The sequence below is a fragment of the Taudactylus pleione genome, unplaced genomic scaffold, assembly GCF_031769625.1.
Source record: "Taudactylus pleione unplaced genomic scaffold, aTauple2 ptg000178l, whole genome shotgun sequence".
NCBI classification, from domain to species: Eukaryota; Metazoa; Chordata; class Amphibia; order Anura; family Myobatrachidae; genus Taudactylus; species Taudactylus pleione.
Genome location: NW_028284580.1, coordinates 1,035,119 through 1,054,774, shown reverse-complemented (window position 1 = coordinate 1,054,774; position 19,656 = coordinate 1,035,119). Strand labels below are relative to the sequence as shown.

General features: G+C 45.4%; 1 protein-coding gene across 1 annotated transcript in view; it reads left to right on the top strand.

Moving 5' to 3' along the window:
• Nucleotides 1–27: 27 nt before the first annotated feature.
• CFAP43 (cilia and flagella associated protein 43) overlaps nt 28–19,656 on the top strand; it is a 119,722-nt gene continuing 100,093 nt past the window's right edge. Inside the window, exons 1-6 of the mRNA XM_088475760.1 lie at nt 28–108; nt 261–514; nt 763–859; nt 2,646–2,813; nt 4,417–4,567; nt 17,383–17,539. Of these exons, the coding sequence (XP_088331886.1) occupies nt 77–108; nt 261–514; nt 763–859; nt 2,646–2,813; nt 4,417–4,567; nt 17,383–17,539 (859 nt within the window). The 5' untranslated portion in view covers nt 28–76. The remainder of the gene's footprint in view (nt 109–260; nt 515–762; nt 860–2,645; nt 2,814–4,416; nt 4,568–17,382; nt 17,540–19,656) is intronic.

Below are 19,656 nucleotides of genomic sequence, written 5' to 3'. Positions count from 1 at the left end.
GATGTTTAGGGTTTCCTAGCAACCAGTGTAAACTTGCTTTAGGATCTAACTAGCACTCAGGGTCTCTGTGAACACCATGGATTCCTCCAGCTGCTCCCTTGAAGTCAGGTAAATTGAGCCTGCGCTACTGAGCTGCACACTGATATATATTCCACATGTCACTGTGTGCAGTTTGCACATTACAGAAACTATATAATGAAATACATTATTTTTTATTAGATTGTGTTGATAATCAATAATTGTCCATTGTTTCTTCTCAGATGGATGCAGGGAACCAATCAGAAGCATGTTACTTTTATCAACCATAATACAGTGTGTTACCCATGTGGAAATTTTGTAGTTTTTACTGACACAGAGACAAGGAAGCAGTCACTGCTACAGTGTTCTGCAGGGAATATCGGAGCATTCGCTCTTAGTATGTGCGCTGAAGTGGTGGCATTCACTGACCAGAAGTTTCAACCGAATATTTACATATATACCTTCCCAGGATTTGTGAAAAGAGCAGAACTAAAAGGTATTCTATAAATAAAAAGAGAACATGTAACGTTTCGGGGGGAAACAGTGGTGCTTTTGCAGGGCCATTGCTGGGTATTGTACTAGTGAAACTGTACTAAGGTGCTGCATCTAGAGCAGGATGACCTCTGTTCCTGTACATATACAAGTAGCACAGTTATACCTGTACTGTATTGGTTGTATAGCCCAATGCATGATTTCCTCCGGTGAATTTATATTTCACAAATCTGTTTTTTTCCACTTTTACAGAGGGAGCACAGCTGGAATACTCTTTAATAACATTTAGTCATTCAGGACACTACTTAGGTAGTTACTCATCTGCTCCTGATCACCTTCTCACAATCTGGTAAGAAAAACAGAAACACATGTATTATTTTTTTATACTAGCTGTTACTCATGGCTTCACCCACGATGAAATCGCTTCTGCCAATATATTTTTAATTTGAGGTGTTCTAGTTATATTGCTTTGCATAGGGACCCTGTCGTGGGAGTGACCCACGTGACCAGCAGCGCTATACAGACTGGTAGCAGCAGCGCCTTCACCCACCACTCACACCAATGTCACTGTGTGCCCTGTGCACAGACTGCTATGTAGCCTATCCTATTCACCCACCACTCACACCAATGTCACTGTGTGTCCTGTGCACAGACTGCTATGTAGCCTGTCCTATTCACCCACCACTCACACCAATGTCACTGTGTGCCCTGTGTTCAGACTGCAATGTAGCCTGTCCTATTCACCCACCACTCACACCAATGTCACTGTGTGCCCTGTCCACAGACTGCAATGTAGCCTGTCCTATTCACCCACCACTCACACCAATGTCACTGTGTGCCCTGTGCACAGACTGCTATGTAGCCTGTCCTATTCACCCATCACTCACACCAATGTCACTATGTGCCCTGTGCACAGACTGCTATGTAGCCTATACTATTCACCCACCACTCACACCAATGTCACTGTGTGCCCTGTCCACAGACTGCAATGTAGCCTGTCCTATTCACCCACCACTCACACCAATGTCACTGTGTGCCCTGTGTACAGACTGCTATGTAGCCTTTCCTATTCACCCACCACTCACACCAATGTCACTGTGTGCCCTGTGTACAGACTGCTATGTAACCTTTCCTATTCACCCACCACTCACACCAATGTCACTGTGTGTCCTGTGTACAGACTGCTATGTAACCTTTCCTATTCACCCATCACTCACACCATTGTCACTGTGTGTCCTGTGCACAGACTGCTATGTAGCCTATCCTATTCATCCACCACTCACACCAATGTCACGGTGTGCCCTGTGCACAGACTGCTATGTAGCCTATCCTATTCACCCACCACTCACACCAATGTCACTGTGTGCCCTGTGTACAGACTGCTATGTAGCCTGTCCTATTCACCCATCACTCATACCAATGTCACTGTGTGCCCTGTGCACAGACTGCTATGTAGCCTATCCTATTCACCCACCACTCACACCAATGTCACTGTGTGCCCTGTGCACAGACTGCTATGTAGCCTATCCTATTCATCCACCACTCACACCAATGTCACTGTGTGCCCTGTCCACAGACGGTAATGTAGCCTATCCTATTCATCCACCACTCACACCAATGTCACTGTGTGCCCTGTGTACAGACTGCTATGTAGCCTGTCCTATTCACCCATCACTCATACCAATGTCACTGTGTGCCCTGTGCACAGACTGCTATGTAGCCTATCCTATTCATCCACCACTCACACCAATGTCACTGTGTGCCCTGTGCACAGACTGCTATGTAGCCTGTCCTATTCAAGTGAACGCAGTCCCAAAAGACCTCTCCCTCAGCCCTTACCGTTCACGCGCATATCTCTTGCATTGATAATGTCAATACATTTTGTTTTTGTTATTGCTCAGGTTACATGTTATCCACCATTCTATTCTCATTTTGCTAATATGTCTTATTTTACATATACTATGTTCATGGAAAGTGACCACTTTGTGGGTTTAGCACATTGTTCTTTCTATGTTGAGAATATAATGTTAATTTGCCTTAAGTCAATAAATAATTTAGGTTTCTTCTCAGTTTTCCATTTGTAGAATTGTATTTAGTAACTCAATGTGTTTATATACTGTTTTTCTTATGACCAGGAACTGGCAGGAAGGCATTGCATTATGTAGCAAGTCCGACTCCAGCTCCAGTTTTACCAGCCTGAGTTTTAACCCCATGGATTGGCATCAGTTGTGTCTGTCTAGTGAAGAGTCTCTCACTGTTTGGAATATTGAAGTTTGCGACACAGTGTATCACCTAAAAGCAACGTAAGGAAGCAGTTTACTCTGTATTTATAGGGCAATCCAGTGTCTTTGCTTTGTATTATTGCATTTTATGTTTTGTCTGTATTGTGCAGGGCATTCTATAGGATTAACTGGGGTAATTTTCAGACAACAAAAATGTAACTTTTGCTGTAACTCTGATACTTTCTAGAATGTTTTGATCTTTTTTTTGCATGAAATCCTCACATGCCTAGTCATTAGTCTGATACATTTTCAGACTATTATCCCACAGTAGATACAAGAGTAAAAATACAATTATTTCTGGAAAATACCCCATGAGATGGAGTAAATGACTTACATTCCTGGTGGGAATTTTCAGACAGCTGTTTCACGGCAATCTAAAAGGCACCAACTGGGGTAATTAACAGGAGATGGGTTCGGGATGACGGCACTCGGGATGACGGCAGTCAGAATCCCGACGCCGACATCCCAACAGGGTTAGAATACCGACACTTGTCGGTCAGTAATCTAACCCTCTCCCTACCCTAAACATCCCTCCCCGGTACCTGATCCTAACCTCCCTCTCTAGTACCTAAACCTAACCTCCCCCTCCCCGCACCCTAAACCTAACCCTCCCCCCTTAGTGCCTAACCCTCCCCTAGTGCCTAACCCTAACCCCTAACAATAACCCCCTAGTGCCTAACCGTAACCCCTAATGCTAATCCTCCCCTCAACACCGCTACTTACCTTCGGGATTCTGGAGGTCGGGATGCTGGCGCCGGCATTCTGAGCGCCTGATTCCCCGCGGTCGGGATATTGACCACATCCCAATAAACAGTCATCATTGTAAATTGGCATGACAAGAAATTTGGGTATTTATTAGACAATTAGATCAGAGTTTGCCACTATTTTATTTTGCTCTTTTAGAAAACCAGTGCTGAAGTAAACACAATAGGCAAATCATCTCACACAAAATGCATACAGATATATGAAAAGAACTGATCCAACAGAAAATAAAGGTTATTTGACAAAATTCTGATTCCTGTGGGAGTAGTGTGGCTGTCTGTTAATTACCCCCGAGTTCCTTGACGAAAAGTGACCAAAGTCCGCCCTATATGTGTTGTATTTTATGCAGTACCCCTGGGCTGTGGGTGCTGGGTTAATGGGAAAAATATTGTATGCTTATTTTCTGGTATTGTCTCATGGGCTTCCCCAATAGTAGCTCAAGTCCCACTCTGGTGCTGGTTAAATTATGTTAGGGGAGCTCACTCTATAGGTTTCCCTGTTATAGTGTGACCTACCTCACATAAAATATTTTTGCTTGATGTACTGTGCATTAAGTCAAGTGTATTGACATATATATATATATATATATATATATATATATATTCTTATTCATGTCAATTGTTAAATTTTATACAATTTGATTTGGATTTAGATTGGTATAACAAGCCCACATCCGGTCAGTTTAATTAATTTGACAGAACGAAATATTTGCGTGTTATTCATATATCATTTTAAATTGCCCTTTAAGCACATATTTCACTTACATACAGTGGAGGCAACTATGTTGTGAGCTGAACTAATATATAGGAGACTTTATCTTATTAATTCACTAGAAACTAGTGACATAACTTTTAATTTACAGGCCAATCATACTTCCCAATGAGGATGGTACTGTGGCTGCAGAGGATGGACGTATCAGTGCTCAAGTAGACATTCAACTTTCCTATATTGGACCTCTAATGCCTGTACCTGCCATTGCTGGCTTAGTGGGTAACGAAGCAGAAGACTTCAAAGTAAGTCAGTACTAACTGTACATGCTGCATCTTATCACATCTGTAACATATTCTCCATGGTGGGAAGTTGCTTAACAGACAAACCCAAGAAGCTTTTCACTCCTTTATCACCAAACCAGTATTTATGTTTTAGTGATCTTCCAGTATAACCAGCATAACATTTGTATTCCCTAATTTACACAAATACATTTTATAAGATTTTTTTGGGCCAGCAAGGGCTTTATTTGTACGCATTCTAGAGAATATATACTTATATTGTATTGACTTTATATTGGCAAATAATGAGAAACATTGAAATATCTTTTTTATTTTGATCCTTGTCACTGATAAGTGTCTTGCCTTCTTTTGGTCAAACTCACTTTTATGTGTGCCACGGTGCCACCTATGCAGCGGTTCAGTAGTAATGACCAAGCCCCATAATGTACCCCTGGACATCACATCAAGTACCCCAGGGTAGAAACACTCGACTAACTCACCACTGTGTAGCTTGCTGGGAAGCAGACGGGAAGCCGACGGACGAAATCCCGACCGCCGGCTTCCCGACTGTCTAATCCCAGCAAGGTACTAATGACAGGCGTCGAAATTCCGACGCCTGTCATTAGACCTACGTCGGGAGCCGACACCCGGCATACCGATATAAGGTAAACCGGGTGCCAGGTGCGGACAGCCGTGGGGGAAGGGTTAGGGACTCCCCGGGGGGACTTAGGGTTAGGCACCCCCCGGGGAAGGGGTGAGGTAAAGGTTAGGCAAGGGGAAGGGGGGGTTAGATTTAGGCAGCCCCAGGGGGAGGTTAGGGTTAGGCACCCCCGTGGGAGACTTGGGGTTAGGCTGCGGGGAAGGGGGGTTAGGTTTAGGCACTTAGAGGGGGGTTAGAGTTACGCACTTGGGTGGGAGGTTAGGGTTAGGCACCCCTATGGGAGAGTTAGGGGAATTTTTGCCTCTGCCAGGCTGCCACTGTCGGGATTAGAACCACTATACACCATACACAGATCTTGTCGCACTATACTACATATGTCCAAGCAACAGATTTGAAAAGTTATTTAAACAGTACCAGTCTTGGTTGTATTAAGTAAGTAGATTATGGGGTCTGCTGTTATTATTATTATCCTTTATTTATATGGCACCACAAGGGTTTTTGTCAGCACCTTACAAGAAATAAACAGGCAGGTGTGCAAAATTGGACACCCTCTATAAGGACATCTCAAAGATACTTCCTTAGTGCCAGTGCTCAGTAACTGAGTACCTAAGGTAAAAAAGTGCAGTCTCTTGCTACAGAAATAATATTTTGAAACTGTTTTATACATAAGAATTTTCATTGTGTGCACTGCCCGGCCATCGAGCTCATCGACCCGCTTGGCTATCGAGCGCATGACACTTGCGAGCGAGTCTGAATCAGGCCCTATGTTCCCTATCACATGCTCACACACATACACTCTAGGGTTAATTTTTGTTGGGAGCCAATTAACCTACTAGTATATTTTTGGAGTGTGAGAGGAAACCAGAGTAAACCCACGCAAGCACAGGGAGAATATACAAACTCCACACAGTTAGGGCCGTGGTGGGAATCAAACCCACGACCTCAGTGCTGTGAGGCAGTAACACTAAACATTACACCGTCTGGGCTGCATTCAATTACTAACCAGGCGAAAACAGCAAGCGGCGAATGCAGAACAGGCGGAAAGTACTGTCAGAATAGGGGAAATCAGTCTGAACCCCCAAAAAGATGCACTAATATTGGAAATCAATGTAGAAGTGTTCCAATAGCCCTAATAAAACTATTTGGGGTACTGAAGTTGTTTAAAATCCTTGTTATTAGCGACCTTGTTAATGTAGTGAAAAATGGCATAAAGCCGTATTTTTGGTGAAAATAAATAGTCAAGTCAAATTTGGGGTACTTGAAAATGGGTGCTAGCATCTTTTTATGTCTCTAAGGTAAAGTTTTAAAAAACATGAAAAACGCACCTGCGGCATGCACCTGCAATCCCAAAAACACCTGACCCATCCTTGTAGACCCCTAAGAAGTCTATTTCGCTAGTTTATATGTTTGTCCCCCCCACTTTGTACTTCTTCGCCCACAAAATGAAAGTACTGTTTTGGGGTGTTCTTATGTTTTTTTCCCCAGATTTTTGGACATAGTTATCCTTTGGGGGCTGTCCCAAGGGTTCTGAGTGGTTTCCCCACCTTTGCACCCCAAAATAACATTTTTGCACTTCTTTTCTCCCGCTATTCTTAGGCGGATCTTTTTCGCCTATTACATTGCATTGACTTTCCACGTAGGCGAAAACTGGCTGGAATAGAATTTGTAGATAAGTTCCGACCTGTGCGGGGATACTCCGTTCTTCCCCTTCCCCCCCCATTGTCTCTTATACTCTCACAAATCAGACGATCCCTATCTCCTGTATTTATCCCAACCTTAATTAAAATATGTAATCTTTCTCTACTGCTATATGTCCATCCTTATTCAAGCATACAGTGATTACTCCTATTTTTAAAAAACTAAATTCTTACCCAAATTCTCTAATCAAATTACCTCCAATCTCTCATCTTAATTGCCCATCAAAGCTTCATAAGAGTCTTGCCTACACTCTGCTCACACGATTTCTTTCTTTGTACAACCTGCTTGATCCTCTTCAGTCAGGCTTCCGTTCCCAACACTCCACTGGCCAAGGTGGTCAGTGATTACTTCTAATTGCAGAAGTCACTCCCATTTCCCTCTCCCATTTTTTCAATTTGCGATTACTTCTAATTATCCTGGATATCTGCTGCATTTTACACTTTTGACAAGTCTATTGTCATACAAATATTTAATTTCCTAAGTCTTCAGCACATGGTGCTATCCTCGTTCTCATCCTACTTATCAAATCACTATTACAGGCAAGAATCAATTAGCCACGATAAGCCGCTTTTTTCGTGAAAAACGGCTTATAGTGCGACTAAATACTTATTGTGCAATCCTACTAGCAATGTTCTTCGCTGATGGAAATTCCATAGCATTTATTGCAAATTAGTTTTCACCATCTCCTGAGCAGGTGATAAGTTGGGGAAAATCCCTATTTTAAGGTAAAAATGTCAGGACTTGGTTCAAAACCACTGGGACAACCTCCTTAATGACTAATTAATTAGGCAAACATATTTTTTTAATTAGCTTAATTTGGCCAATAATTACATGTCATTTTTGAGGTGCTAAAGTGCAGGAAAATGGGTTAATTGATGGGGGTGCTATATGAGTGGGACAGCTGTTTTTAAGACAGCAGGTGGTTGTTAAAGGTGTATTTTGAAGGTTTTTTCAAAGTGTCTTTAAATGACACAAATATATACTTGTAGGCATTTTTATGCTTCCCCAATTTAAGTGGAACATTTATTTTGTAAAAAAAACTCTTGCTTTCTATCATTATTTGACTGTTTTAGAAAAATGCATATAACAGTTATTTGAGACAATTTAAGTACCCCAAACACGTTTACTATGGCTACTAAAACACTTCCATCTAGTCATCCTATACCAGGCAGATTTCCCCATTTTCACCTATACTTATCGCTGGTAAAACCAGCAAAAATTAGCGTGTGAAAGCCGCAACGTGACTTTTGCAATTGGATTGGGCAAAGAAGGGGAGTGCACATAGACGTGAATCATTGCTCCATGGATGCGAGAATAACGCACAACAAGTGATTTCTTTATCATGGCTAATTGAATTCCCCACTGTTACTCTAGATCAGGGGTAGCCAACCTCGGTCCTCGAGAGCTACTAACAGTTCACGTTTTCCAGACCACCTAGCTGGTGCACAGGTTTATTCATTACTCACTAACACATTTGAAAAGATCCACAGGTGAAGCTAACTATTCCCAGTGGCGTCACAAGGGGGGTGCGGTGGGTGCGGGCCGCACCGAGTGTCACCCTCCAAAGGGGTGACACCAAACTCTGACTCATCCCCGCCCCCCGCTCAGCAGAGCCTGCACTGCAGGGAGACGCCAGGCTGGAGAGGCGCTCTCCCTGCAGCAGCTGCTGAGACAGTTTTTACTTCTGCCGGATGCCGCTGCGCCTGTCACACTGAGACAGCCAGCGGCAGCCTACTGTGCAGTAAGTGGCAAGTGCGGCTGTGGTCTTCATACAGTCCCCTCCATGTGTTGGAGGGCTAGAGGCACGGGGCTGATTACCTGCTGTCAGTGTAAAGACGATCAGCCTGACTGAAGCCGCTGGGGTGGATGGCAGCTGAGCTCCTGCTCCTCCTCTCTTCAGTGAATCAGCTCCCTGCCTTACAGATCGTCACGCTGGGAGCAGGCAGGGACAGTCTACAAAACATTTGCCAGTTTACAAGTGTATTCAAATACTGTTGATTACACTTCAATACTGACAAGTAGTTTGTACACTGTCCCTGCTTCTTCCCAGCGTGATCCTCTGACCTCCCACTCAGAGAGGATGAGAAGGAGCTGGGAGACAGCATGCAGTGCAGCAGCAGCAGCAGCCAGCACAGTGACTATGGTCTAATGTATACAGTAGGTGTAATGGGAAGTAACTAATTCAGTGAGGAGAGAGTGTCTATGCTGGGGATGGTGTATTAATGTATGTGTGTGGGTATACTCATTGTGTTTCTGTGTGTATAAGGGGTGTATTCATGTTATGGGTTATATGTGGGTCAATGATGGTCTCTGCATTATTTGGCGGTTACTACGATGCCCTCTGCATTATCTGGCGGTTACTACGATGCCCTCTGCATTATCTGGCGGTTACTACGATGCTCTCTGTATTATCTGGCGGTTACTACGATGCTCTCTGTATTATCTGGCGGTTACTACGATGCTCTCTGTATTATCTGGCGGTTACTACGATGCTCTCTGTATTATTTGGCGGTTATTACGATGCTCTCTGCATTATCCGGCGGTTACCATGACGCTCTCTGCATTATCTGGCAGTCACTGTTACACTCTATGCAATACAATAGGGGTCATTACTTCTGGGGGTAATATTATAGGGGGCATTACCACTGCCATTGTGGGCACTATTAGAGGGCATTACTAATGGGGGCACTACTACAGGGAGCATTACTTTTGATGGCACTACTACAGGGGACATTACTACTGACGGCATTACTACTAGGGGCACTACTAATGGGGGCATTACTACTAGGGGCATTTCTACTAAGGGCATTAATACTGGGGTTACTACTATAGGGGGCACTAATACTATAGAGGGCACTACTATAAGGGGCATTACCACTACAGCTGGGGGCACTATTAGGGGTCATTACCACTGGGGACATTGCATCTGGGCACTGCATAAGGGGCAGCACTACTGTGGGCACTACATACGGGACACCACTACTGGGGGCATTGTGTAAATGTGTCTGCTGGACTGGTATTTGGGGAGAGTTTGCGGAGCTGCGCATCAATTTTATTTTTTTTTTTTGGTGGGGGGGGGTGTCACCATGAGTTATAGCACCGGGTGACACCAACACTAGTGACGCCTCTGACTATTCCACTTGTAATTCTGTGAAGAGACCTGAAAAACATGCACTGTAGGTAGCGCTCGAGGACCAGGGTTGGCTACCCCTGCTATAGATCAGTGGTCGCCAACCTTAATTGGGTTGTGAGCTACTCTAGATGAATTAAACCTCCTGAAGAGCTACTAAAATTATAGAAAAAAAAAAATCTGGCTAATAACTGAACAATTGAAGGTCATTTAATGAAAACGAAAAAAAAGATTTAATAGTTAACAACAATGAATTTAGGGCCTGATTCAGACCCGCTCGCGAGCGCTGAGCGCTCGCAAGCGGGTCGATGTTGGCCCAGTGCGCATGCGCACAACGGAGCCGGCTCCGTAGTGCGAATGCGCGAGACCTGGATAGCGACGGGCAAGCCGTCGCTCCGGGTCTCGTACCAAAGGGGGCATGCTGTCGATGATGAGTGACAGCACGTCCCCTTTGGTGGGCATGCCAGGGGCGTGGCTGCCCAGACGGAGGTGTTCCCATGGGAACGCCTACCGTCTGGGGCCGGCCCCACTGACATCACAAGTGATGTCAGTGGGAGTGCCTTTGGTTCTGATAGAGCCAAAAGCATTACAGGGCTTGCGGCAACGAGACCCTACCACAAGGGTCTTGTCGCAAGCCCGATGGTCGCGATGGTCTTGACCATCTTCCTGGCCACTCGCTATAGCGTCCGGCTCTGAATCAGGGCCTTAGTTAATACAGTGATATTGTTGCAATTTGTAAATAAAGTTTAAGAACAGGCACATTTCACTGTTAATTATCGGCTCCAAGGAGCGAAGTGTAGAAGAGGAACAAAATATATAAGCAGGGCTGCTGTGTGATTTTCCGGGAGGGCTGGACAGGAGTCGCACAGTCATAGACGCCATGACTGGAACCATGGGGAAGCGCGGCAGGTCAGCGGCTATGGCAGTCACTTGATTCGCTTCCCTGTGGCTACACCCAAGCTACGGGTTGGAGACCACTGCTCTAGATCCACTTCCACACTGCTTCCTTTACAAGTAGTGGTACCTCACGGCTCAGTCCTGAGTACCCTGCTCTTCTCTATCTAGACCACTTCTCTTGGAAAACTGATAAGCTCATTTGGATTATGATATCACTTCTATGCATATGATACCCACATTTTCTTGTCTATTCCAGATCTCCAAAACTCTTAATCTCAGTATAGGCCTGTGTTACTGACTGACCTTCTGCTATACCATCTTGGTTTTTCACTTGCCACCTCAAGCTCAATATTTCAAAAACAGAGCTAATAATATACCCACCAGACAACAGGAGTTACCTACATGACATCCAGAGCCGGCCCTAACCAATTTGGTGCCCTGGGCAAGATTTTGGCTGGTGCCCCCTAGCAGATAATCCCACCACTCTACAGACACTCTCCCCCACCTCTTCAAACATGATACTCACTTACCTCTTCCTTTTCTTTTTTTTCTCTTCTTTCTTTAGGCGTCTGGCAGAGGACATAAAATTGTGATTCATTTGCCCCCATTTTGACACATTTATTACATCTCCCTCTCTCTCTCTATAGATAGATATATAGCTACATGTACACACACCCACACATATATACAGCACACACACTGATCCAGTTGCTGCCCACCTCACAGCACCACATACTACCCTTTCACTGCCCGCCTCACAGAACAGCACCCCTCTCAACACAGTAGCCCTGGCCTCATCCAGCACCCCACATCCTGAACAGCACCCCATGCCTCATTATACACCCCTTATCAAGCAGTCAGAACCCATCATTCAGGACGGTAGTGGATAGATCTCTTTCAGTATTTGTACCCTGATGTTGTCTGGTACTGCCCAAAGTCATTCACTACTATCCACGTAAGCATAAAGGGGGAATATAAACCTGTGGCAAGCAAAGTGAGCCACTGTGCCCGAAGCGTGGCGAGCGAAACAAGCCCGCAAGTGGACAAATTTCTTCTTTTTGTGGACTGTATGGGCATGGAACTTCCACTCTCACTGCATGTCATTTCCAGGTACAAATATTGAAGGGGATCTATACACTACCTATTCAGCACAGCACCCCTGAGCTCATTAATTATGCACCCCTTTCCCAGCACAGCACCCATCAGTCATCCAGCACAGTCGGTATCCCTGGCCAGGTTGGTCTCTTTACACCCCTTTCCCAGCACAGTCAGCACCTCTCAGTCATCCAGCAGCACCCCTCTACCAACTGAGAGCTCAGCTGACTTACTTAGGGCCCCATTATCAATGAAGTATAACACCTATAGGGCTCGCTAAAAGGGTTATGTCATTCTTTCTGTATTTAACAAACAACAGTAATCTAAGATTACTGGTGTTTGTCACAGCATCGTTCTCGCCATCTTTAGATGGCGAGAGCGATGCGGTCTCCATTGCCGGCAATGGGGATCCAGCGCTGCCTTTCTGGCTTCAGCGAAGCCTTCCAGGCACTACCGTGTCCCCTCTGGGTTAAGTGGCATGCACATGCGCAGACGGACCGTCGCGCATGCACATTAAACAGAAGCCCATCGCTGGCAGCCTAATGCGGAGCGGAGGACGTGGCCGACGAGGAGGACTTTGCCGCAACTCGCCTGAGGGGCATTTTCGTTTGTGCCACTGCCACTCTAAATATAAAAATGCTTCGGGTGTTTTGCTTTGTTAATAAATGGGGCCCTTATGCCGGCTACACACTAGACGTTATGTATTCCAATCTGGTGGATCGGACGACATTTTGTCCACATTGGCCAGTGTGAAACCGCTACGTCATTAAATATAGCACGCGCCAACGCATTGACAGCAGCATCATCCGTTGAACCTGCATACAAGTCCGACGGGTGATATAGTCAGCATAGGCAAATGCAGGGGGGGTTTCCATCTGCCTGGAAACCCCCCTCCCTAGCCTACACTATGACCACAATAGAAATAGTAATATAATAGTTACTAGTGCTGTATGTTCTTCTCAGTATCACAAATAAAATAATTAACACCACGTGTGGATCTTTTAACATGTATCTGCCAGTAATAAATAACCTGTGCACCAACTAGAAGATCTGGAAAACATGCAGTTAGAGATGCACTGCTATAGAGCCCAATATGTACATATACAGTATGTCCGGGGCAGTGCTAGGTTTTTCTGCTGCTCCTCCAGGCTCCCAGACTTGCTCCCATGCTCTGGAATGGTGCCCACATCTAAAATAAATACGTTCAGCTCAGGCAGGATGGCCTACTGGCGCATCTAATGGCTTACTATGAGCGCTGGTCCTGTATATGCTGGAATTATTACACACAATATACTTTGTATGACGCTTATTAAAGCTGGTTAAGTACTAATTCTTCTCTCTTCATGGACTGGCCACACCTGCTCTAAAATTAAGCATTTGGAAACCCCACTCTGGAAATCCTGCGTTTGCCACTGGTCAGTGGGGGCTATGCTGCGGAATGCAGCATGGCCCCCGCCATCGCTCTCGGCACCGGCAAGTGTGTATGCACTTGCCGATACTGGGATCCCTGCTGGGTCCCGCTAGTAGCGATATCGTGCTGGGTACACATCGTTAAGTGTGTACCCAGCTTTAGACTCACTCTCTTTAGGTCCAGGGAGGCAGTCGCGCCCACCCCTGCTTGTTTTTCCAGCTGGCCTCTCCCTGCTGAATTTGGTGGGTGCTGGGCTATGGATGGAGGCGGAGCCGTGAGATGTGAGTGGCTGCGGTTGGGCATGCACAGAATGCCCTCCCATGTCCATTTTACTTGCCACAGCCCAGTGGTGGAACTAGTGAGTGGTGGCCTCACAGCACATAAGGTATCAGTAGTGCCATATAATGCAGAGAGTGTCACAGTGAGCGCCATATAACACAGAGTTGCAATGAGCGCCATATAATGCAGAGAGTCACAGTGAGCGCCATATAATGCAGAGAATGCCGCAGTGAGCGCCATATAATGCAAAGGTGCCATTTAATGCAGAGAGTATCACAGTGAGTGGCATTTAATATAGATCGCTGCAGTGAGCGCCATATAACGCATAGAGCTACAATGAGCGCCATATAACGCAGAGAGCTACAATGAGCACCATATAATGCAGAGAGTCACAGTGAGCGCAATATAATATAGAGAGCGTTGCAGTGAGCGGCATATAATATAGAGAGCGTTGCAGTGAGCGCCATATAACACAATGAGCGCCATATAATGCAGTGAGTGTCACAGTGAGCAACATATAATATAGAGAGCATCGCAGTGAGCACTATATAACACAGAGTTGCAATAAGCACCATATAATGCAGAGAGTGTCACAGTGAGCGTCATATAATATAGAGAGTGTCGCAGTGAGCGCTATATAACACAATGAGCGCCATATAATGCAGAGAGTCACAGTGAGCGCCATATAATGCAGAGAATGCCGCAGTGAGCGCCATATAATGCAAAGGTGCCATTTAATGCAGAGAGTATCACAGTGAGTGGCATATAATATAGATCGTTGCAGTGAGCGCCATATAACGCATAGAGCTACAATCAGCGCCATATAATACAGAGTATGTCACAGTGAGCAGCATATAATATAGAGAGTGTCGCAGTGAGCGCCATATAACGCAGAGAGCTACAATGAGCACCATATAATGCAGAGAGTCACAGTGAGCGCAATATAATATAGAGAGCGTCGCAGTGAGCGGCATATAATATAGAGAGCGTTGCAGTGAGCGCCATATAATGCAGTGAGTGTCACAGTGAGCAACATATAATATAGAGAGCATCGCAGTGAGCACTATATAACACAGAGTTGCAATAAGCACCATATAATGCAGAGAGTGTCACAGTGAGCGGCATATAATATAGAGAGCGTCGCAGTGAGCGCTATATAACACAATGAGCGCCATATAATGCAGAGTGTGTCACAGTGAGCGGCATATAATATAGAGAGCGTCGCAGTGAGCGCCATATAACGCAGAGAGTTGCAATGAGCGTCATATAATGCAGAGAGTGTCACAGTGAGCGGCATATAATATAGAGAGCATCGCAGTGAGCGCCATATAACGCAGAGAGTTGCAATGAGCGCCATAAAATGCAGAGAGTGTCACAGTGAGCGGAATATAATATAGAGAGCGTCGCAGTGAGCGCTACATAACACAATGAGCGCCATATAATGCAGATAGACCTGCAGTGAGCACCATATAACAGAGAACATCACTGACCCTCATATAACTTATAGCACAGATAATATGAACAAACCCCTCACACACACACATAGAATACAGCACCCACCACACATACGCTACGCTACACCACCCCACCCCACACACACTACATTAATATACCCCCTTCCCATTGCATACAGATACCACCCCTATATGATACTGGCACTTACCTCTCCTGGAAGAGGATGTGTGGTCCCTGCTGGGGCTGGTCTTGAGGGGAGGGGTTGGGCCTCAGGCAGTCTAGTGTGACAGCCTGGTCATGTACAGTGAGAAGGTACCTCCCCTCCTCCTCCTTCCTCAGTACGGCCCCCGGCCAGCCGCAGGCAGCGCAGAGTGAGTACTGTAATAATGAGTCAGTGTGACTCATTATTAGTACTGCTGTTTGCGGGCCCTGCTGCCGAGCGGCGGGATGCCCCTAAGGCATTGCAAATGCCCTAGGCATTTGCCTGTAATGCCTATGCCTAGGGCCGGCTCTGATGACATCTCTACCATTGTTGACAGCACAATAATCAAACTTATGCTTTAAGCCCACTGCCTAGTTGTCCTCATTGACTCGGGACTTCAGACAATCTTATCAAATTCAAGAACCATCCACTTAACCCATTTCAGCTATTCTACCTAATTACCTCCCCTGTATATACAGTTAAAAAATGTACATGAGGTTCTTTCCATATTCAAACAACCCTCTGATCCCAGGAAAAAATTGCTGCCAACATTGCTGTATGACTGGATGATATAGCCCACTGAGCACTTCTTATGCTGGGTACACACTATACAGATTTATCTGCAGATGATGGTCATTCATAGTTACACACTGAACAACCATTGTCTGTGTCTGGCCGCGGGTCCGGGCGACCGGAGGGCAGGTTGGGGGCGTGTCCCATCCCCCTCCCCGCGGCTGCCACTGTGTGTGTACAGGGGGTCTGCAGACATATCTGTCCAACGGCTGTGCAGTACAGCCAATGCAGTATGTCGGTGAACGGCGTCATTCACAGACATATTGCGAGTACTCACTGGCTGATGGGCAGCAGAAATATTGGAAAATCAATTGTTCGGCCAATATATCTGTCAGTGTGTACACAGTTTTACTCTTGCAATCTGGCTGGGTCAGTATACAATTTGCATTTAACTTCATGTATTCCTGCTTCCCTATAGATTGTACATTTGCAGACCTGGTTTTGCCTTTTAAATTATTGCTGCTTTAATAATACAGGCTAACCACCGGAAACGCGCCCCTGCCTGCATCTCGCAGGTTATTACATGCGGTCACAAGTCTTATTGCTGTTTTCCCAATTGCAAAGTGCAATGCAATATGTTGGCACTATGGGCTGGATTCACTGGATTCACCGTTGTACGCTATTGCTGCCGCAGCTGAGGTTTTCGCTGTGGATGTGCAAATATATACTAATGCAACATCGGCCGGGACTTGAATAGAGACGCCCATCGGAGCCATTGCAGCTGTCGGCAATTGTGTACACAAACGCACAGACCCCCGAAACGGACGAGACATGTCTGCTTTTATAGCCGTCAATCACACTGTGAATAAAGACTTGCAGCATGTGACTACGGTAATGTATCTAGACGCATGCGCAGTGGCAAACAATCACTCCATTTGGAAATACATTGGTATAGCGTACAACTCTGAATCAGGCCCTATATCAATAAATGTTAGTAAATAAATAAACTAATTAAATGTTTTATTTAAAAGGAATGAAAAAACTATTAATATCTTGTGCTGTTTGTCAGCCAGTTAATGTGTTTGAACGGTCTTTATTTATGAATACTAGGTTGTATTTCTACAGCCTACATCTTGTGCATCCTCTGCTTTCCTTACCAATTCCGCAGTTACCAAGGTGATCCTGTTACTGCAGATCTTTAGTAAAGTTCTAGGGATTGTGATGGAAACGGCACTGAAACACTTCCATCAAAGGCATATGCAGAGTGCACACGTTGGGGGAAAGGGGAACATACAGTGGCTGATTCTATTTTAGCTAATGTCACAATACTTCCCGTTAATGTGAACAACACAACCTGCATTCCTCACAGCGTACATTTTTACAATGAATAATTTCCACTTCATTGAAATAAAGTATAGCTCAGTCTAGTCCATACATGTATCTTAAAATGTATAATGTGCCAAATTTAATGTATTGATTTATTTTTTTTGTATTTAAGCCAAGAGCACAAAGAAAACCTGTTGTTAAGCCAAATACTCATTGCTGGAGTTCATCATCTGACTTGTATGTGGGGTGTAAAGGAGGACATCTATTGTCCATTAACCCAGAGACACAGAAAGTTACTAATCTTACGCTTATACAGCAACCAAAAACTGGTAAAATATGTTATATTTGGTTTGTTTCTGATTAATATGTACCTGTCACTCTCTTGGCCTTTTCACAACTGTTCTCTCCTACTTGGCGTCCTGCATTTCCAAATGCTGACACCTTCAGTTTCTCTACCTGTGCCACCCCACACCTTCACCCGCGCTCTCTATATACTCAAATTGCTATTCTCATCCCTCTGCTTTTCTCACATTGTACCACTTCTAACTGTAAATGAATACGATCCTTTGACCACCATCACTATCCCTATACAGATGACAGCCGAGTCTACCTGTCGGGCACCGCAGGACTTTGGCAAGTACTTATTGTGTCAGGTGCTGCGAGGGTATAACAGATGTATTAAACATGCAGGATAGAAGAAACAAGGGACCTGATGCAGAGGTGGACGCAAATGCATGCGCTGCTGCGATTTCTTTCGGATACGCAGCTGCAATAAAATGCAAACGCTAGTTTCCGCCTTCCCCGTATGTACCTGCGAGCGCCGAACATTGCAAGCCCTGAGATGCACACTTTCAATGTCCGTGAACAGTGCAAATCCACATGGGGACTCAAACACTCCACCCGTGGCACACCATCGTGATGACTAGCAATATTTACAATGCCTTATGACTGGCGCAATGTCTCCTTTTGAACTTTCTCTAAACATAGCCTCTGTGGCTGCAGCTCTGTGTTTGAGAAAGCAGCTGCATTCACTGACAAGTCCGTTATATTCTCATAATACACCCATGAGACAGCCTTTTATTTCTATCACTTAAAAGCTGCCTCCTGAGAATGCCGATAGCTGCTGCCTCCAGCTCAACTGGGAGCAATGCCATACACAGCTGCGGTCTCTGAATACCTTCAATGGTACGCATGCACTGTAGGGGTTTCCAGAACTTTTCTCGCGTGCACAGTAGCAAACAGCACAAACATCAGCACTGTGTCCACCTCATATTTGCCTACTCTCTCGGAACGGCCGGGGGGGTTCCGAATCTCGGGTGCTGCTCTTGGCCACTCGGAAGAGTATTCTAGTCACCCACTCCTAGTAAAGAGGATGGTTCGGGTGGACGATGATGCGGTTTGTGCTGCATTGCGTTGTCGTAGCCAGCACCCCACTTTACAATGCCAATAGTCTCAGCAGTGTATAGCAGGGGCAAGTGCCACAGTGACACCCCTGAACTGCCCACCTGCATTCCGCTGGGTTCAGTCAGAAAGTCAGCAAGTATGGTCCACCTCTAAATCAGACACAAAGATTTATAGGTGGATGAGGTGGGAACAGACAAGATGACTCAAGGAGAGAGGTCCCTGCTCATGAGAGTTTACAATCTAATGTAGTACAGTATCTATTCAATAGTGCATTGTTTGAGACTCCTTCCACTTAAGGTGCATACACACGGGACGATGTGCTGTATGAACGATATTGGTGAAAGATTTCCCTTGAACTTTCTGTAGTGCAAGACAAACAATATTGGGTGTACACACTGATAGATATCTTTGAAAGGAGATGTAGTAATGAGACCGGCAGCCGCGATGCCGCCGGTCTCAATACAGACAGGGAGATCCTGACAAGGGACTTAAGATAGGCGTTGAAATACAGACGCCTATCTTAATCCCGACGTTGGAACGCCGAAGGACGCCAGCCCGAACGAGGTAGGTTAGGGGCGCCCTTAGTGTTAGCTGTAGGGGGGGTGTTAGATTTAGGGAGTGTAGTGGGGTTAGGGTTAGGTTTTTTTGAGGGGGAGGTTAGGGTAAGGCACCCCTAGGGAGGAGGGTTTAGGTTAGGCACCACTGGGGGGGTTAGGGTTATGCACTAAGGGAGGAGGGTTAGGTTTAGGCACGAAGGGGGGGGGTTAGGTTTAAGCACTAACGGGAAGGGTTAGGGTGCCAGGTGGGGAGGGTTATAGGGGGGGAAGGGGGAGGATAAGTATACTTACACGACCCCTATCGGGATACCAACCATCGGGATGCCACTGTTTGTATTCTGACAGGAGGCATCCCGACAGACAGCATTACATACCCATTCCCTTTGAAAGATATCTTTCAGTGAAGTCATCCTGCCACATCTCTGAACAGGCAATTCTTGATGATATCGTCCAAATTGGCCTGCATGTACGGACGATCAAAGATA